Raw genomic sequence first — 22151 nt, forward strand, 5'->3', positions numbered from 1 at the left:
TTTATTTTTGTGTATATTGTGAGGTGGAGATCTCACCATTTATAGAATATTTAGGTGATTCAACATTTACCAGCGTTTTGAAATGTTGCCCTTAACACAGACTAAATTCCCATGGGGACTTCCCTGGTGGTCCAGTGGTTAAGAATCTGCCTTCCAGTGCAGGGGATGCGGGTGCAATCCCTGGTTAGGGAACTAAGATCCCACATGCCGAGGGACAACTAAGCCCACGTGCCACAACTACTGAGACCGTGTGCTCTGGTGCCTGCATGCCACAACTAGAGAGAAGCCCGTGAGCTGCAACTAGAGAAGCTTGTGCACTGCAACGAAGAGCCTGTGGGCCACAACGGAAGGATGCCACATGCTGCAACCAAGACCCAATGCAGCCAAATATATAAATTAATTTTAAAAACTTCCATGAATATGGCAACTTATCTTAATTTTGCTTAAAATCTTCAAGTCCCACTGTCTTTAGAATAAAATTCTAATTCCTCATCTGGGCTTAAAAGGCCTCCCCCTGCTTACGAAACTCATCTACCACTCTGCCCTCTGCAGACTGTGCTCTAGCCCCAGGGACCTCCTTCCATCTGGGCACTCAGAGCTCATACCAGGCTGTTTCACACTGATTTCGCACATGCCATTCCCTCTGCCTGGATGCTCCAGCCTCTGTGTGGCTGGCTCTGGGGAACCTTGCAGCTCTTAGTTCAAATGGCACTTCTTCAGAGTCCTTCTCAGACCACCCAGTCTAAGCAACCACCCCAGGCACTACTACATCCCTTTTATTGCCCCAAAGCACCTCTCATTATTTGAAGTTACCTTGCCTGTTCTGTCACCCACTAGAGGGTAAACTCCATGACAGCAGGAGACCTTCCAGGTCTGGTTCCCTGCTGTTGGGTCAAAGAAAGTAGACTTTCATCATTTTGATAGAAGTTGCCAAATTGCCCTGAGAAAAGCTTTGCCACTTTACTTTCCCCTTGATAATCAATCAGAGCACTTGTCTCTCTGTACTCTTGCCAGAACTAGAGTCCTTCCAACTTTTTACCACCTCCAAAATACAAAAATCAAGAAACAAAAACAGACAAACCCAAAACAACTAAGGGTATCTTATTTAAATAAATTAAAATTTAACCTCATAAATTGCAGTTCTTCATGTTTGAGTATGGTTGTTATGCTTATTAGCCATTTATATATACTTTTTTCTTAACTATCAGTTCATATCCTTTGTCAGGTTTTTCATTTGGTTTATTTCTAATAATTTGTAAGAATTCTGTTTATTAAAAAAGTCTCTTTATTACATGTGTTCCCAGTATTTTTCCCCATTTTGATCTTGTTTATGACCTTAAATATTTTTTGCCTGCAGAATTTTAATATTTCTAAAAAGTCAAATTTATCATATTTTTCCTTTAGGATTTTCAGGTTTTGTGCCATTCTTAGAAAGATCTTCTCTATTCCAAGATATCTGGATAGCTCTTTCCATATATGTATATGTATACACTCATTTTTTATTCTAACATTTTTATGATTTTATTTTTAAATTTTGAAATCTTTAATCCATCTGGAATTCATTTTGATGTCAGGAGTGAGGTGAAGAATCTAACCTTTTTTCTTTTCCTCCCCCAGGGTGGGGAGCCAAATGTGCTAAGACCATTTGCTAAAAAATCCACTTTTCCTCATGGATTTGAAATGCTACCTTCATCATATATTCAGTTTCCATCTACATTTATATCTATTTATGGGCTGAACTATTTTTCTTCGTCTATCTTTCTTTTCTAGTTGCTTTAATCACTGTAGAGTTAGAAACATTTTCACATTTGACAAGGCTAGCTCCTTCTCTTTAATTTGCTAGCTATTGATGCATATTTTGCTTTTTAAAAGGATTCGCACTGGGAATTCCCTGGTGGTCTAGTGGTTAGGACTCCACCCTTCCATTGCTGGGGTGGGGGTGCCCAGGTTCCATCCCTGGTCAGGGAAATAAGATCCCACAAGCCACGTGGTATGGCTAAAAAATAAAGTAAAATAAAATGATTTGCACTATGGCTGCAGGGTAAAGAGAATGGAAAAGGTGGATGTGTCTTGACCTGATGGAACTTCCTTGTAGTATTCCAGGAGAGAGATGGTAGAATAGAGAATAGAACACAGAAGTTACCATAGATTACCCCATTGTATTCCAAATTTTAGTCATTTTCCAGTATACTACCTTTCATAATTATTGATATATCTAAATGTTACCTACACTATTATTAAGTTAATTTTTCACTACTTCAATTCATTTTAAAATTTTAAATACTTACATTAGGTGCATCCTATGTAATATCTGTAAAAGCATAGATCAGACATAGTAGTTATAATATTTTATAGTTATAAATGAATAGATAACAATGAAAATAAACATTGTCCATCTAGCACCTAAAGTTCTTTTGTGTACAACCAGTGGTTTGAGAAACGTTGATCTGAGCAAACCACTCTGATCAGTTCTTTGAAAATCTCCACTCAGCCTGGGCTAGCTGATAGTGCCTGCTGCCTGAGCGGGACGCTGGTTAACAGGTGGGTTCAGTTTGCAAAAATCTTCAAGATGTTCACTTATAAACACTTTTCTGTGTGATTGTAACCAATAAAAAGTTTAAAAAGTAAGTTTTTAAAAGTGTTAAAAGTATCACTGTATTGTTTTGTGCTAATTACCGGTAATAAAATCTATTACATATATAGGTCATGCAAAGAAACAGATTAATGAAGTGAATAACAGTTACACAAACTTAAAACACTGGTAGCTGTTCTCTTCCTTAGAATTCTGAGGTTCCTGCAAGCAAATCCATCCTCCCATACATCTCTGAAATGGGTCACAGATGATATCTTAGATAGAACATTCAGAGGATGATAAGACGTCAGTGAAGTGATCTGTAGGGCAGAATTAGACAATGATGCCAGAGGCCAGAGCCTTAATATCCTTATCTCTTAGTCTTCATTAAAGGTAAACAGTGATAAATGGAAAATGCCATCCTAACTGCATGAAGATCAAATTAAGGAGTGAGATTGCAGGGAATCAAATATTTTGTACTGACCTGTCACAAGCACTTACTCAGAAACAAGTAAACACACACCACAGTCTTTTTTTACCTTAAGGTGATTCTGGTTTTTAGACTTCTAAATACTCTGCTTTCAGAGTTTACCTTTTTTCTGAACAGCCACAGCACTGATATTAATAAAGTTTACAAATTCGCTGATATTAAAATCTCACTGCCAAACAGAAGCTGCTGCTTCCCAGCATGGAAATTCAAATAGCTTGTATCTTTTGTCCTTCAAAAACAGTATAAAATAATCTAGTTTCCTTCTGTTGGTAGCCATGGAAACTAAAGTCCAATATTTCGGTGACAGAATAATGCTAAAGACTACAGCATTCCAGGGCATCTATGGATTTGCTACACATCAATAAACAATAAAACTAGCAACTTCAAAATTCAACCTGTAGATTTTCAATTATAAGTCTCCCTGGTTTCATAATTATTGGGGGGGGCAACTGAATTGGAGAAAATGCAGTTGATTGCTTGTCAGAGGAAGATCTGGTGTCTTGTTTTCTCAAGGACGTGTTCATTTCCTATTTCCTTTCTGTTAGGTCTCCTTCCAGTGGTGCCTGCCCTTCGAGGTGGATATTCTTCCTACCTCTAATCATCCCAAAGCTGGAAGCCTTACTATGTAATTCCTGACTTTTAAAAGGGCTTCTCTCTCCAGTCAAGAGTCCCTAAGAGACCTGGCCTGAGAGGGTGCCTTCATTCTTAACATACACACGTAGGCTGATCTATTTGCATAATCTGCTTTCTGGAAATTTTACAGAGTCTTATGCCAATTAAATTTCATCCAGAGTTTCTCAAAGTCTAATTTTTCAGTATTTCCAGCTTCTCTCACTGTTCCCCAGTCAAGTGATAGAGCCCTTTCTGTCAGTACAATTTGTTCGAAGGACCTTCGAGAGAGGGATTAGCGCAGCGATTAGCGCGAGGCTTCTGATTACAATTTCAGGGAGCTCAGTGCGGGGAGATGTCCTTCTACCAACCAAATCTCAAACGAACATTCGGGACACAGCTGAGAAGCAGAGGACTTGCCAGCACAGGCCTGCTCAGGCTATTTAAAGCTGCGCTCCATAAAAAGAATGAAATAATGCCATTTGCAGCAACGTGGACGGACCTAGAGATTGTCATACTGAGTGAAGTTAGACAGAGAAGGACAAATATCATATGATATCACTTATGTGTGGAATCTAAAAAAAGGGTAAGGGGACTTCCCTGCTGGCGCGGTGGTTAAGAATCTGCCTGCCAATGCAGGGGACACAGGTTTGATCCCTGGTCCGGGAAGATCCCACATGCCGCAGAGCACCTAAGTCCGTGCGCCACAACTACTGAAGCCCGTGCACCTAGAGCCCACGCTCCACAACAAGAGAAGCCACCCCAGTGAGAAGCCTGTGCACCGCAATGAAGAGTAGCCCCAGCTCACCTCAACTAGAGAAAGCCCAAGTGCAGCAATGAAGAGCCAACGCAGCCAAACATAAAAAAATTAAAAATAAATTAAAAATATAAAAAAAGGGTACAAATGAACTTATCTACAAAACAGAAATAGAGTTACAGATGTAGAAAACAAACTTATGGTTACCAGGGGGTAAGGGTGGGGAGGAATAAATTAGAAAATTGGGATTGACATATACACACTACTATATATAAAATAGATAACTAAAAAGGAACTACTATACAGCACAGGGAACTCTACTCAATACTCTGTAATGGCCTGTATGGGAAAAGAATCTAAAAAAGAGGGAATATATGTATATGTATAACTGATTCACTTTGTTGTACACCTGAAACTAACACAACATTGTAAATCAACTATACTCCAATAAAAATTTTTTTAAATTAAAAATAAATAAATAAATAAAGCTGCTCCCTGGCGAAGCAAGGGAAGGACAGGGGTGAGGGGCCAGCCATTCAGAGGGTGACAGAGGGTGCTGGCAGCAGGCAGGCAGAAGACAAAAATAATGAGAGGAAGGAGTCCACTTGGGCAAAGGATTCCTTTTTCTCTTCCACCACAAATTGACAAGCTTGCATCCATCAGCCTAGCTTATCATAAGTGATCTTACACATACTTTGGTGGGTGGTACACATTTTTTTTTCTCACCTTTCATGTTTACAATCTGGTGGAGATGAAAAGCCTTTTTTAAAAAAAATGTGCGAATCTTAGCTGTTATTTTAGATGGCTCAAATGTTCCTTCCATACCCAGTTAATGTTATAAAACAGGAAACTCTGGTTTTGGAGAGGCAAAGGTATGATTAAGATGTGATGCACTTTTTGGAACCATATTTAAATCTTTGTATTATTGGGGGACATATGTTCCCAATCACATGGTCACAGTTTTACAATTTGGTAAAATTCTTATACTTGATTCAGCATAAGGCTTTGTTTCCTTCAAAAAAACTCACTGAGGGCTTCCCTGGTGGTGCAGTGGTTACGAATCCGCCCGCCAATGCAGGGGACACAGGTTTGAGCCCTGGTCCGGGAAGATCCCACATGCTGCAGAGCACCTAAGCCCGTGCGCCACAGCTACTGAGCCTGCGCTCTAGACCCCGCGAGCCACAACTACTGAGCCTGCGTGCCACAACTACTGAGGCCCGCGTGCCTAGAGCCCATGCTCCACAACAAGAGAATACAATGCAATGAGAAGCCTGTGAACCACAACAAACAGTAGCCCCCGCTCGCCGCAATTAGAGAAAAAACCCCATGCAGCAACGAAAGACCCAACACAGCCAAAAATAATAAAAATAAAATAAATTAAAAACAAGAAAAAAAATTCATTGAATGGAAGCCTATTCTCTTAGGTCGGCTTCTTCCAGAAGTAGAATCTGAGTCAAGGGTTCAGGTGCAAGAGATTTATTAAGGAAACGCTCCCAGGAGACACCAGTGAGTGAGAGAAGGACAGGGGAAGGAAGGAGCCAGGCAAGAGTGAGATATCATGCGAAGCCCCAGCCTTGGCCTGGTCAGGAGGAGAGCTCTGGAACTTGAATCATGCCTCAGAGCATGTCCTTCCTGGGGACAAGGAAGCTGGACTTTCAGACTCGCAAACCAGTTGGTCACCAGCCTTAGGTCAAAGGGTGGGGTAGGAGATGGGGTGGCCACAGAGGCAATAAAACCCCCAGACACTGCTGGCTCTCCATTTGGGCTGAACTGGCTCCAGGACCAGATCACATATGCCAGCCTTTGCCTGCAAAGCACTTAGCTGGGGGTTGGGCACACAGAGCTGGCAAGAGACCTGAGGGGTTCTGGGTGATGCACCAACAGTATCAGCCACAGGGCTACCCCCCATATGCTTGCTCTCACCACCAGGCAACAGTTATGGGTCTTTCATCAAGTTCTGCTGCAAGAGGAAATGAATAATTTCTTTTGAAAGTCCTGGGGTCAGCTTGTCATCCTCCAGAGACGCACTTCCTTCTCTGGTTGGGTAAAAGTGGGCGTCCCTGGAATGCTTCTGTAAGATGGAGCAGCCGTCCCGGTTGAAGATGACCCGCGCCATTTGAAAACTGCGGAGGGTGTACTTTTGGTTCTCCTTGCCCTTCAGTTCATTGATTTTCTGAGAAAGGCACTGGTAGACAGATGTGGAGAGTGAATTTCCAGAGGCTGGCTGTGGATGGCCAAACACTTCATAGAAGGTGTCCAGAGATTTCCGAAGTCCAGCATCCTCTGCGTTTGTCTCTGGTGGGCCCTTCACAGAAGGGTCAAGCCAGGAGTACTCAGAGGTCCAGGAATCATTTTGTTCAGTATTTAAGTTACTAGTGTCTGCAAGACAAAACACATTCCAACACTCAAACACATATTTTAAAACATCAGAAAGCAAGGCAGGGGCAGATGATGTTTCTTTTCAGTCTAACACACTCACTGTTCCTGGGCAACTGGCAATGGACAGGATCAGCTGATGGCAGAATCTGTTCCCACCATCCTGGGATTATGCCACTTGTTTGCTCAAAGTAAGATACTTGCATGTATCAGGGGTTCTTAACCTGGGAGTCCTTATATAGAAATTCAGGGTGGCTGTGAACTAGTATGGGGGAAAAATCTTATCTTATTTTCATTAACCTCTACCTGAAATTAGGAATTTCCGTCCATGATGAATGTACGCAACAAACTTATTAGCAGCAGTACCTGTGATCCTGTTGCCAACAGATCACAGTTATTTTCATTTCATATTAGAGCTTGTCGAAGATGTTTTAAAATACCATTTATGCTTATCATTATGCTATAGAACAAACTGTGTCCCTCCAAAATTCATATGTTGAAGGCCTAATCCTTAACGTGACTATAATTGGAGATGGGGCTTTTAGGAGGTTATTAAGGTTAAATGAGGTCATAAGGGTGTGGCCCTAATCAGATAGGACTGAAGGCCTTATAAGAAGAGGAAGAGACCCCTCTCCCTCCTTATTGCCTCCTACCACCCACCAGATGTGCAAAAAACCAAGGAAAGGCCATGTGAACATGTGAGGACACAATGAAAAAGTGATCTTCTGTAAGCCAGAAAGACAGTCCTAACCACAACATGACCATGGTGGCACCCTGATCTCAGACTTTCAGCCCCTGGAACTGTGAGAAAATACATTTCTGTTGTGTGAGCCACCCAGGTTACAGTACTTTGTTAGGGCAGCCCAAGCAGCCTAAGACACACTACTCTGAAATCACCATAGTTATTAGTTCTGACACTAGCTCTTATTATGTGAGTCTTAATAAAAAAGCATTACTGGGCTTCCCTGGTGGCGCAGTGGTTGAAAGTCCGCCTGCCGATGCGGGGGACGCGGGTTCGTGCCCCGGTCCGGGAAGATCCCACGTGCCGCGGAGCGGCTGGGCCTGTGAGCCCTGGCTGCTGGGCCTGCGCGTCCGGAGCCTGTGCTCCACAACGGGAGAGGCCACAACAGTGAGAGGCCCGTGTACCACAAAAAAAAAAAAAAAAAAAAAAAAAAAGCATTACATATTCTTTACAATATCATATCTTTGTTCTTTAAATATATATATATGTATATTTTTTTTAATTTGCAAGTTGTAGAATTCCTTATAAAACTACCAGGTTTATTCTTTAAAACTTCATACTTTAAATCAAAGTATATTTTCCTTTTTTCACTCCGATATAAGCTTTATTAAATTACTAACTTTAACTCCACACACACCCCACCCTTGCTAATTCAACAAGTAGTTATAATAAAAAATATTTGTACTTGCTAATGATGAAGAATGTTGAATGATGCAGTGGGTGAAGTTTTAGAAAAGGAGGCAGAATTTGGGGTTTTGACTCTAGTTTTACTACCAGGTAGATATGACACCTTTCTGAGCTTTGGATTTCTCATCTACAAAACAAGAGTTTTACTAAATGATCTCTTGCCTAGAACTTCTATGGTAATACAGGGAATGGAGAAGTATAATCCAAAGCATTAGAGTATCCAAAAAAATGTGGACACATGTTCTGTGAGACACACGCAGGGCCACACGTGGACAAGCATTCATTGACTCAACACACATTTACAGAAAGGTGATGATATAAATGTAATTCATTACAAGTTGCTACAAGGTAAACAGAGGATGCTGAAGACCGTGTTCTTCACCTGAGATAGTTAGACCTTAACTAGGAAGAGGAGACATACTTCTAGACATCAGACAACTGGAAAATACTCACAGGATATACATAAATACACAAAGATGTGATGACATTGACTGGGGACAGTGTGGATGCAAAGGCAAATGCAGAGTAAGGGAAGGATCAGCATGTAGCAGAATTAGTGAGGAGTGCCTCTTTGGAGAAGGCTACGTGCAGTCTTATTAGGAAGGGACCAGAATCAGAAACTGTGGAAACAGGAGGGTTAATGAACAAGGCCATGTGGCAAGAAGAAGCAGAAACTAAACTACTCCATGGCTGGTTGTCATTATCCCCCTCTACCAGCTGGCTGTACCTTCAGCAGCCTAAGACCCAGCCTGGAGGCAGAAGGAGAGAGAATTCACAGAGTGGCCAGACAGGCTCCTGGGACAGACAACAGCGACCACACTTTTTAAACAATTCAGTGGCAGGGATGGCTTCCATTACACTGGATTTCAGTAAGCCTAGTTTATGTCCCAGGTCCCTCAAGCCTAAAAAATAAAATAAAATTTTTAAAAAAGGAAAATAAATTTCCTTTGCTGCTGCTATGCCCAGAGCTTCCGCCTAGTTCTGCCTAAGTTCCTCCCAACAAGCCCATTGCTGAACTGCAGCCTCCTGGATGGGCAGAGGGTGAGGGAGGCAGAGGCTGGCCTCTTTCCAGTTCTTGTGTCAGAGAAACTGCAGGAGAGGACTTCCTGGCCACCTCACTTGGAATGCTGAGCACACTTTCCAATAGCAACTTTCTTATCCATGTAGGTCAATAGGTTCTACAACGTGGAAGGTGATGTGGATAGACAGAGTGGAAAGCTGGGGATCATCTAAAGCAGAGTGATCTGTAACACAGTCTCCAAAGTCAAGCAGACCCAAGTTCAAATCCCTGCTCTGCCAAATTCAAGTTGTGCAACACTAAGTTACTTAACATCTCTGAGACTCAGTCACCTGGTGTGCAAAATGGAGACACTACCAGTTATCAGCTCATGATTCTCATGTTGTGAGAATTAGCTAAGATAATATATGCAAAGCATTTAGCCCACCCTGAAGAATGGCTGATTCCAGGCTGGTGATGGGAAAGTACAAGATGAGCCTGGGCATCTCACCATTCTCTAATGCTCAAAGAATGATGGGGGCACAGCAAGGGGGAGCTGAGGCCGGCTCAAAAGGGATCCCTTGGCCAAATCTAGAACAACTTGAGCATCAAAATAATGAGAGTTAACAGATTATAACCCATTTATTAAAACAGAAAACCATGAATCCATAAAATAATTGAAAGTTTGAAGAGGAATGGGATACTTACAGCCTCAGAGTACCTCCCCATAAGATACTTATTAGTTACAAAGGGAAAAAGAATAACTTTAAATACAGTGGAGAAGCGTGGCAAATATCACCATCCACAAGTGATCTAAATGAGCACCATCAGTAACGGGACAAATCAAAATCATGTGCCACCTGACCAGGTGTAACAGGAAGACCCAGCATCACTCCTCGGATAGTCCTGCCAAAGGTGCATCACCTGAACCAATATGGGGAAGCGGCAGACAAAACCAAATCAAGAGACATTCTATGAAATAAATGGCCTGTACTCTTCAGAAGTGCCAAGTTCATGAAAACCAAGGAAAGGCTAAGCAGTTGTTCCAGACTGAAGGAGACTACAGAGACAGGACAACTAAATGCAGCACACGATTTCCTCTGGCTCCTTTTGCTCTACAGAACGTTCTTGGGCCCCATGAATGGGGTCTGGGGATGAGATGGTAGTAATGTGTCACTGTTAATTTCCTGATTTTGATGGTTTCATTGAGCTTTGTAGGAGAATGTCCTTGTTTGTAAGAAAATCAAGGATGGTGGGCAACAGGTTGGTGGCTTACTCTCAAATAATTCATGAAAAAAAATGTTACTTGTACTTGCAAGTTTTCTGAGTTTGAGATTGTTTCAAGAAAAAAAAATTAAAACAAACCTCTGGAGGAATAATTGTTAAAATTTCTTTGGGTGGCCTATTTGAACATTAAAACAAACCAAACAGCCTTAGTCCAGGGCTTGGCAAATGTACTCACCTAACGAATGTACTGCCATTAGAGAGGCGAGGGGAAAGGGGAAGGGGAAGGGTCCCACCATGGCAGGATGAGGTGTTCCTTCCCACCTTCTTCCCCACAGATGATCTGGTCCTGGGGGATAAGGCAGGAAGCCAGAGGCTGAGAAATGTCAATGGGAAGAGTGGGAGAGAGAAGGCGAGCTCAGCAGTGACACTCCAAGTAGCAGGGCATGTACTTATTCAGTAACTGGTCAATAACTTTGATATGCAGATTTAAAATTTTTCATCTGTGTCTCACTGTTATATTTCATTTAATTTTTGAAATTCAGTATCCACAAAAGAACCTAAAAAACTAGCCTGTCTCCTCTATTTTACATGCAAATGTCAAGCAGACAGCAGCTCATCTTCAAAGAAACCCTCCTTCCCCTTTCCAGAAGAGTAATGACAATATGCATTGAGTTATTTACTACATCAGTTCTTTTGAACACTGCTTCCAGTTCATTTCAGACTTTGATTTCCTTTTAAAATTTGCTTTACTTCCAACTACAAAGCCATCTCTCTAATCATGTGGCTGTTGTGGCCTTTTGGGCATATTAAATGTTTGGGTAAATTATTTAAATTTAAAACATTTAAGTTAAATTTAAACATTTAATATGTTTGGGTAAATTTAATCTAAAAATTATTAAGAGTTATTGTACGCTGTTCAGTTGCTAGGGAATGCACTGCCATTCATGCATGCTGCACAAAGCAGGTGTCAGCACTCACTCAGCATTTACTGTGCTCCCACTGGGTGTGAAGCACGGTCCTGGTGGAGCAAATCCAACCAAGAATGAGGCTGTGAGGCATCTAGGCTGTCTTCCTCACTCCATCCTGGGAGGAAGGCATCCAAATCATTTTAAAATATTTTTATTCTAACATAAAGTAATCCATTTGTTCTCTAAGACATGAACTTTTCCGTCAGCTCTATCCTGTTGCTGTTGCAGTTGAAGGGTTTTGTTTTGCTTTGATTTTTATTTATGTGTAAAGAAACCTGCTGCAATGATTTCACAGATGAGAAACAGGCAGAGAGATACAGGGGTTTAGAAAGTTGCACAGCTAGTTAGTAGGGAGGCTCACACTTGACATTGGGATCCTGACATTTCATTTCTCAGATAGTTCAAGGATCAGTTTTGGCTTTCAAACAACTCCTTATTTTTACATTGGCTCATACTATTTCTTAGCTATTTGTACCCACCATTCCCTTGACCCATCTCCAAAAAAGGTAAACGTTTCATTAAAGAATTTCTAATTAACATTTATAGTACAAATAAAAAACATTATATCATGAAAAAAATTATTTAAATTTAAATTTACCCAAACATATTAAATGTTTCTTCACCAGTATACAAAGCCAATCACTTCTTTTCCTGATGCACCTACACATGGACAGAAGATGGATCTCTGATAACTTGGTCAGTTCCTTCTCAGTGGAGCATCCTCACAGCTATATTCAAACCCCACTTTATTCTACCTGTTGTTAGAGCTCAGACCTGTAGGGCTCTCAACTGGGGACTCTACTCTAGGGACAGACTGGGGACGTTTTTTTGTCAGTGATTGGAAAGTGCTACTTGCATTTAGTGAGTGGGATCAAGGATGTAAACATCCTACAGTGCACAGAACAGCCCCATATATCAAAGAATCATCCTCCCCCCAAATGCCAGTGGTGCCCTCCACCCACAGAAAGCAACACTGGCTCAAAGGATTCTGGAAGGAGTGGGAAGTGAATGCTGAATCCTACTGAATTGTAATAGATTGATTTGCCTTGAGCTCCCCGAGGCACCTTTGCTACTGATCCCTGCATAGTGAATGCCCTTCTTGCTGGCACCTACTTGCACCATGCTTTCCTTCCTTCTCAGACCTTGAGATGGCTTTTTTTTTTTTTTTTCTCAGTAAGGGCCCCAGTCCTAATGATTTTGGCATTATATAAATTGGGTGGAATTTCCCTTTTTATTTCAATATGCTTTCCATCATGAATAGATTTCTTTAGGATTTGCAAGAAGGGAGAAGGGTGGGGCTTGACGCCACAATGCTCTTGCATGCATTGCTTCCAGGTCATCTATTCACCAGAACATCCATTTGTTAAATTTTTTTTTGACCAAGGAGAGAAGAGATAACGTATAGATATTTGAGATTCTTATAAACCTAAAACTATTTTTTATATCTTGAGGAGTTATAGAGGTTATTTGAGTTTAGTAATCTGAGACAGTCAATTAGCATGGAGCATTTGAGATTAATGGCTGCGTTCTGAGATTATTGCCATTGGCCGTCAGAAACCCGGATATTTAATGGGGGTTTCTTCCAGCGACTCTTCTGTGCCTACTCCTGCGGCTGATAAGCGCACAGCGGGGTTTGACCTCTGCGGCACATTTTAGCTTCCATCCTGAACAGGTTCCCTTTAAATGGGCTTGACGTTTAACTCTGCCTCCTCCAGGCAGCAGCATCAATAGCCGCCCACTCTGCCTATTTGTCCAGAGTTTCTTTTACCAGCAACTGCTAATTGGGGGGATCTGTGGCTTCAAGGCTGTACAGAGCTGAAAGAAATCTACTCTAAGACAATAAAAATATGGCGAATTATCAGGATTCAAGGAAAGAAGGAACATGTGGTTTGTATGGTCTTCTATGTTGCTTGGAGGGGAAGCTGCCCCTTTCTCAGGGCACTGCATGGCACACTCCTAAGGGTGACCCTGCTGCCTTGGTTCGTCTGTTGGAGGCTCTAAGAAAAAGCCACGGGCATGAGAACAAGGTGAATGGGAGGAGGGCACACTTTGGATGCACTGACTCATCTTCTTCATGACAGCAGTCAGAGGCCTCCCAAGGTCTCTACATGGGTGAGCTACCAATTTTAGTATATTAGGGTTTGTGGTCCAAGGATGTGGGGCACCACTCTGCTAGGCTGCATCTTCCTGCTCCAGATCTCACCTACCTTTCCTTCATATCCTCTCCTATGCCTCTCATTCCTGCCTCCCCACTCCATACTTTGTGGAGGAATAGAGGATTGAACAGGATCACTGGATGGACAAGAATATGTCCTACCTCCAGCCCCACAGGCTACAGGGTGCTGATACCTCTGCATCCTGGCTTCTTTCCTGATCCTGGAACGTATCAGGAATGTTCCCTCTTCAAAACCTTTGCACTTGCTGTTCCTCCCTGTGGAACATGCCTTTTCCACATATCTGCACAGTTGGTTTCCTCACAACCTTCAGTTCTCTGCTCAGATGTTACCTTCTCAGTGAGGCCTTCTATATTAGTCAGGATGGGCTAGGGTATACTACTTAACAAGCAAGCCCCAAATCTCATAAAACAGCAAAGGATTGTTTCTTACTACTCGCACTCTGTGTCATACTACAAGTGGATCTGTATCATCCTTGCCCTTTCCCTGGAAGCCAGGCCACTGGGGCAGCCACTACCTCAATATTGCTTAGTGACTATAGCAGAGGGAAAAGAGCACAGTGGAGCAGACAGTCACCAGGAGAGCTCTGTCACTTCTGTTCACATATCATTGCCAATGTTAAGTTGTATGGCCAAACCTGATTTCAAAAGAATGAGGAAGAAAAATTCTCCTGTAGGGAGAGGCAGAGATTACTGGTGAACAATAATTCAGTCTGCCATACTTTCCTTGAGCACACTATTTAAAATTACATTTCCTTCACTCCCTAGACCCAGGCTGTCCTTATCTCCCTTGTCTGCCTTATACTTTCCATATAAACCTACTAGTACCTAATAATATATGATTTGTTTGTTTCTTGTCAATCTTCTCCTACTCAAGGCTTTTTGTCTCTCTTGTTACCCGGTGTATCCCCAGGGCCAGCACATGGTAGATACATTTTTAAAATTTTGATGTTTTGTTTTATTTGATGAGTTTTACTTTCAAATGCACATGTAAATGTGTGTATTACTAGGGTGACCACTATTCACTAGTGTGACTGGGGTGCTTGCCCAGGAAATCCCCAGTTTGTGCCTATTGTCTCAATTAATTATTAATAGCACCCTTTTTCACTCTCAAAAGGGCCTTGGGTTACACAATCCACTATGTGAATACATGAATCATGATAAATTACATATATAAGCTGATGCTGGAGGAGGGGGCAGATATATCTTGGTCAACAGTGAGACGTTCCACCACACATACCTGGGGTGGGGCAGGGGGGTTGAGTTTGATGCCAGAAATAATCCCAGTCTGTGGTATAAATAATGTACCTATAGACTTTTTTTTTTTGCTAAACGTTCTGTGGATTTGTTCTACTGTACTCCAAGACCATCCTCTTTTCCTTTCTCTTCTCTTTCATACCTGGTATTTCTCCTACCCTCTTGCTGTCTTTTTATTACTGCCCTGCAAGTGAAGGGCCTCAGTTCACTCTACCCCATCAGCAGCTTGCTTAGATTCCTCTTTCTGGTTTCATCTGACTGTCCCCCTCCCCTTAAGGTATAACACCAGCCCTGTTACTTACTTCCTATCTTATTAATAATGTAAAATTAATGACAAGAAAAATCAATCAGCTTAAGCCTCCTTTTGCCTGATGGTTTATACATTTTAGAATTTGCAGCTGTTCCTTTAAAGGACAAAAACCACATACAAGGGAGCCCAAGGAGGTGTGGACATCAAGATATTTAATCCCAGTTAACACCTCAAAGGATGGATGGTCTGGTCAGGTGCTTTTGAAACCACAGTCCAGGTCTGTACTTACTTACATCTGAAAGTAAAAACTGGATGAATCACCCATGCTGTCACCTTTCATCCTAATGACGAACAGATGCAATGGGCAGAGGACAGAGACCTCTAAAAGGCAACTGCTGAGAAATAAAATGAATGCTGGAAAAATACAAAAATATGTGTGATAGATGAACAGCCCTAAAAGTAGGTGCCCGGGGCAATTAATAAGGCCAATCTTTACTGTCTGATTCATAAGCTATCCTACTTTTACCTTGGCATTTTATGTTTTTATCTAAAGAAATTAAAATGTTCTGAAAATTACAGGGAACTATAATATCCAAGTTCACACCACTCCAGATTGACAATTAACATATGTCATATTTGCTTCAAGTCTTTTTTCCTATTAAAGAAGAATTAAACAATTCAATTAAAGTTGACATAGAAATAGAAATTCCTACATAGAAATTGATTCCTTCCAGCCCATCTTTATACCTTACATATATATGTATCCATAAGCAAGACAGAATGTTGCTTTATGTGTGATGATCTTTTTAATCTTATTTTCAATATACAAAGTTTTGCTTTTTTTCACCCAACCTTATGATGTTTTACTTCTAGCCATTATTGATATATATATATATATATATATATATATATGAATGTAGGGACAGGCTGCATTAGTTTTCATCCATTCTCTTGCTGAAGGACATGTAGGTTGTGCCTAATTTTTCACTATCACAAACAAGGCCTTAGTGAGCCCTTGAGCACTTGTGAGACTTTCTCTGGAAATACATACAGGAGTGGAATTGCTGAGTTGAAGGAAACGTGTTTTCAATTTCACTAGATCCTGCCAGATCACTCTCCAAAGTGGTTGCAGCATTTACAGTCCCACCAGCACTGTCTAGATTTTCCTGTTTCTCCACAGCTTTGCCAAACCCTGATATTGTCAGACATTTCAAGCGGTATCTCATTATTGGGTTCACATTTCCCTGATTACTTGCATGGCTGAGCTGCTCTTCATATACTTATTGGTCACTTGAGTTTCCTTACTGTGAACTGCCTGTTCATATTCTTTACCATTTTTCTTTCTGTTTTTTTTTCTCTTTTCTATATTCTTTTTAACGGCATAGAAAATGAATTATAAAGAAAACAATATCTTTCTCTGACTTTTCTCCAATTAATCTCATGACTAGTTTTTTTTCCAGTCTGAAGGGGATTAAACAAAAAAAATGTGAGGATGAAATAAAGACTTCATGAGAAGCCTCAAGTTCTGTTTTTGTTTTAATGGCAAACCTTCTAAAGCAAAACAACTCTCTTGGTGTCAGCTTATCACTAACCAAAAAGTGATATTATGTTTCTACTTGATTTAATAAAAAAGTCATACACCAAGCCTGATCCAGGGGCAGGGATCACATCCAGCTTACTGAGTCTCATTTTCCAGGCAAGAAAATTAAGATAGGACCAAGTCTCCAGAGTCATTTAATGCAGGGATTGGCAACTAGAACACAAAAAAGGTTAATCTGCTCATTAATTTTCTTAATTAAAATCATTTTCATGTAACTATCATTTGCCATAATGAGGATCGCTGTTGGTTTCACACGTTGGTGATGATGGGCCAGGCAAGGGGTTCAAGAGCCTCCCGAGATGATTCATAATTGACGTTTAGAGAGCACAGGCTTGGATCCTAGAAATGCATAACAATTCTCTTTTTTACAATGAGACTGAGGATTAGCCCAAGTTAATGGGACAGAGAACCTGACCCTTTCACAGCTGGAAAAGCCATGGGGAGTTACCTTGTTCAACTCTCTCACTTTCTGGACCAGAACTGTTTAGCTCCAGTTGGAACAAGAACTGTGGTCCCCACAGACATAGAGAATAGACTTGTTGCCAAAGGGAATGGTGGGTGGGGGAGGGATAAACTGGGAGTTTGGGGTTAGCAGATGCAAACTATTACATATAGAATGGATAACGACAAGGTCTTACTGTATAGCACAGAGAACTATATTTAATATCCTGAGATAAGCCATAATGGAAAAAATATTTTTAAAATGTATATATATATATATATATATATATATATATATATATGTATAACTGAATCACTTTGCTGTACAACAGAAATTAACATTGTAAATCAATTTTTTCAATTAAAAAAATTGTTAGAAAAAAAGAACTGTGATCCACTGATTGTTAAAAAAAAGAACTGTGATCCATTGACCCCGTCCATGTCTGGGTACGAGGAGCCCTGAGAAGGGATGACCAGGAGAGGCCATCAGACAAGGGACCTAAGCTCCTTCAGGAGCCATTGCAAATTAGGAGCTTCACAGTAACATTTAAAGCCTGTGTTTTAAAGTGTTTTTCCCCCAGGTGGTTTTTAAAATCGCATTTACATGGGATGTTTCAGCAGATTTGTTTCAAATCCTGGCCTAGATAGTAAGGAACAATTGTGAGCAGAAAAAGCAAATGATTTGGATTTGGGTTGCTATGGTAACATTACCATTTTTGAATACGGCTCTTTACTTCAGCAGCCTTGATTTAAATGTGAGCCGCTAATTAAGATGATGCTTGAAACTTTAACCTTCACTGTAAGAAAAAAGTAAGCACTTTAAAAATGATGCTTGAAGTGTTGCTGGAGACATATTTAGCAAGAAGATCATTCCCCTTTGCTGGAGAAGCAGAAACCCAATCCATTTTCCTTGAAGAAGAATGAGGGCCTACTCACAATCTGTCCAAATCCACAAGTCAGTATCTCCTAGTTTGTTTGTTTGTTTGTTTGTTTTTGTGGTACGCGGGCCTCTCACTGTTGCGGCCTCTCCCGTTGCGGAGCACAGGCTCCGGACGCGCAGGCTCAGCGGCCATGGCTCACGGGCCTAGCGGCTCCGCAGCATGTGGGATCTTCCCGGACCGAGGCACGAACCCGTGTACCCTGCATCGGCAGGCGGACTCTCAAACACTGCGCCACCAGGGAAGCCCCAGTATTTCCTAGTTTTAAGATTTAAAGAGGAACAGAACAGAATTCCTGTCAAAACTGAGCCAGTTCCAGTGTTGACACCAGCAGTAAGACTTTCTGAGAGTGACAGACAAGGAAAGTCTGATATTTCTCTACACATAGCAGTATTTTTGTTAGACACATATTTGTGTAAACAGATTTCACTCCACATCAAATCAAAGTTAAGTACATCTATGAAGTGACAGACTGAACTGGAAACAAATACACCAGAATGTAAATATATAGCTGAGTGTTCCCCCTTCAAAATAATCACCCTGGGGAGTGGGGGGCAAGCTCTTATTTTAAAAATGTTGATGTTGCTGAGAACATTTTGGAGCCTCTTAGAAAGTGTCTTCGCTTGCTCTGGAAACTTTTTTTTTTTAACATCTTTATTGGAGTATAATTGCTTTACAATGGTGTGTTAGTTTCTGCTTTATAACAAAGTGAATCAGCTATACATATACATATATCCACATATCTCCTTCTTGCGTCTCCTTCCAACCCTCCCTATCCCACACCTCTACGTGGTCACAAAGCACCAAGTTGATCTCCCTGTGCTATGTGGCTGCTTCCCACCAGCTATCTATTTTATATTTGGTAGTGTATATAAGTCAATGCCACTCTCTCACTTCATCCCAGCTTACCCTTCCCCCTCCCCGTGTCCTCAAGTCCATTCTCTACATCTGTGTCTTTATTCCTGTCCTGCCCCTAGCTTCTTCAGAACCTTTTTTTTTTTCTAGATTTCATATATATGTGTTAGCATACATATATGTGTTTTTCTCTTTCTGACTTACTTCACTCTGTATGACAGACTCTAGGTCCAGCCACCTCACTACAAATAACTCAATTTCGTTTCTTTTTACGGCTGTGTAATATTCAACTGTATATATGTGCCACATCTTCTTTATCCATTCATCTGTTGATGGACACTTAGGTTGCTTCCATGTCCTGGCTATTGTAAATAGAGCTGCAGTGAACATTGTGGTACATGACTCTTTTTGAATTATGGTTTTCTCAGGGTATATGCCCAGTAGTGGGATTGCTGGGTCGTCCAGTAGTTTTATTTTTAGTTTTTTAAGGAACCTCCATACTGTTCTCCATAGTGGCTGTATCAATTTACATTCCCACCAGCAGTGCAGGAGAGTTCCCTTTTCTCCACACCCTCTCCAACATTTATTGTTTGTAGATTTTTTGATGATGGCCATTCTGACTGGTGTGAGGTGATACCTCATTGTAGTTTTGATTTGCATTTCTCTAATGATTAGTGATGTTGAGCATCCTTCCATGTGTTTGTTGGCAATCTGTATATCTTCTTTGGAGAAATGTCTATTTAGGTGTTCTGCCTATTTTTGGATTGGGTGGTTTGTTTTTTTGATATTGAGCTGCAAGAGCTGTTTGTAAATTTTGGCGATTAATCCTTTGTCAGTTGCTTCATCAGCAAATATTTTCTCCCATTCTGAGGGTTGTCTTTTCATCTTGTTTATGGTTTCCTTGGCTGTGCAAAAGTTTTTAAGTTTCATTAGGACCCACTTGTTTATTTTTGTTTTTATTTCCATTTCTCTAGGAGGTGGGTCAAAAAGGATCTTACTGTGATGTATGCCATAGAGTGTTCTGCCTATGTTTTCCTCTAAGAGTTTTATAATGTCTGGCCTTATATTTCGGTCTTTAATCCATTTTGAGATTATTTTTGTGTATGGTGTTAGGGAGTGTTCTAATTTCATCCTTTTACATGTAGCTGTCTAGTTTTCCCAGCACCACTTATTGAAGAAGCTGTCTTTTATCCATTGTATATTCTTGCCTCCTTTATGAAAAATAAGGTGACCATATGTGTGTGGGTTTATCTCTGGGCTTTCTATCATGTTCCATTGATCTATATTTCTGTTTTTGTGCCAGTACCATACTGTCTTGATTACTGTAGTTTTGTAGTATAGTCTGAAGTCAGGGAGCCTGATTCCTCCAGCTCTGTTTTTCTTTCTCAAGATTGCTTTGGCGTTTTGGGGTCTTTTGTGTTTCCATACAAATTGTGAAAATTTTTTTTCTAGTTCTGTGGAAAATGTCATTGGTAGTTTGATAGGGATTGCATTAAATCTGTAGATTGCTTTGGGTAGTATAATCATTTTCACAATGTTGATTCTTCCAATCTGTGAACATGGTATATCTCTCCATCTGTTGGTATCATCTTTAATTTCTTTCATCAGTGTTTTACAGTTTTCTGCATACAGGTCTCTTGTCTCCTTAGGTAGGTTTATTCCTAGGCTTTTTATTCTTTTTGTTGTAATGGTAAATGAGAGTGTTTCCTTAATTTCTCTTTCAGATTTTTCATCATTAGTGTATAGGAATACAAGAGATTTCTGTGCATTACTTTGGTATCCTGCTACTTTACCAAATTTGTTGATTAGCTCTAGTAGTTTTCTGGTAGCATCTTTAGGATTCTCTATGTATAGTATCACGTCATCTGCAAACAGTGACAGCTTTACTTCTTCTTTTCTGATTTGGATTCTTTTAATTTCTTTTTCTTCTCTGATTGCTGTGGCTAAAACTTCCAAAACTATGTTGAATAATAATGGTGAGAGTGCTCAACCTTGTCTTGTTCCTGATCTTAGTGGAAATGGTTTCATTTTTGTACCATTGAGAATGATGTTGGCTGTGGGTTTGTCATATATGTTCCTTATTATGTTGAGGTAAGTAAGTTCCCTCTATGCCTACTTTCTGGAGGGTTTCTATTATAAATCGGTGTTGAATTTTGTTGAAAGCTTTTTCTGCATCTATTGAGATGAAATTAGCTAATCCAACAGCACATTAAAAGGATCATACACCATGATCAAGTGGGGTTTATCCCAGGAATGCAAGGATTCTTCAGTATACGCAAATCAATCAATGTTATACATTGTTATACAATGTATACAATGTTATACAATGTATACAATGTTATACAATCAACCATATTAACAAATTGAAGGAAACTTCTTTTGGATGTCCTCATTGGTGGCAAATCTCCATCCGCAGAAGACAGAATTACGCTTTTGGAAAAAAGAGGCATTAGGAGTGAAATCTGATAAATAATGTAGGTGATCCTGCAGGGTAACTGGGCATGGGTTAAAAAGCAAGGTTTATCTCCAAAAGGAAATTGCTTTTCTTTTGTTTTGCATGCTGGTTCTGAAAGTAGTTCTCACAAAGGAATTCCAAAGTCAGTTCTATGCAATAGCAAGCAGCATGGTTTCAATGTACATATATGTTCAAATTTGCTACCTTAAAGGACAGGCTAATGTGGATTTAAGTTCCGACTATTGTAAAAAAGCTCATAGTCATAGATTAGAAATCTGAATATTTTTGTCCTGACAGATAAGATGTTGGTGAGCGTGGACTTTGTATTTAGAAGACTTGAGTTTAGTCCTACCATGGCCACTTACTGCCTATGTGACCATGGGCAAGTTACTTTACATCTCTGAATCTCCATGTCTTCATCTGTAAAATGGGAATAATAGCTCTGCCTCATAGGACTGTTGTAAGAATTAAATGATTTATTAGTATAAAACCTAGCATGTAGTAAGTGCTCAACAAATACTTTATAATTATCACAGTGACAAGAGTAGTACCAGAAGCAGAGTTGTTACATGTAGGTATTAAACTATTTGCCATTTAGCATCTAGGACTATTTTTTTGTTTTTTGGCCATGCCATGCGGCACATGGGATCTTAGTTCCCTGACCAGGGATTGAACCTGAGTGTCCTACACTGGAAGCACGAAGTCTTAACCACTGGACTGCCAGGGAAGTCCCAGCATCCAGGATTTAAAAAAGTGA

General features: G+C 40.6%; 1 protein-coding gene across 3 annotated transcripts in view; it reads right to left on the bottom strand.

The window, feature by feature from the left end:
- Positions 1-5888: 5888 nt before the first annotated feature.
- The window catches only part of SHLD1 (shieldin complex subunit 1), an 89296-nt gene continuing 73033 nt past the window's right edge, over positions 5889-22151 (bottom strand). For all 3 annotated transcript variants that reach the window (XM_089896586.1, XM_022556459.2, XM_022556458.2), the window contains one exon: positions 5889-6807. In XM_089896586.1, the coding sequence (XP_089752712.1) occupies positions 6365-6807 (443 nt within the window). In that variant the 3' untranslated portion in view covers positions 5889-6364. The remainder of the gene's footprint in view (positions 6808-22151) is intronic.

Source organism: Delphinapterus leucas, chromosome 15, assembly GCF_059928025.1.
Source record: "Delphinapterus leucas isolate spDelLeu-1000000601 "Yukka" chromosome 15, BTC_Dleu_Yukka2, whole genome shotgun sequence".
NCBI lineage: Eukaryota > Metazoa > Chordata > Mammalia > Artiodactyla > Monodontidae > Delphinapterus > Delphinapterus leucas.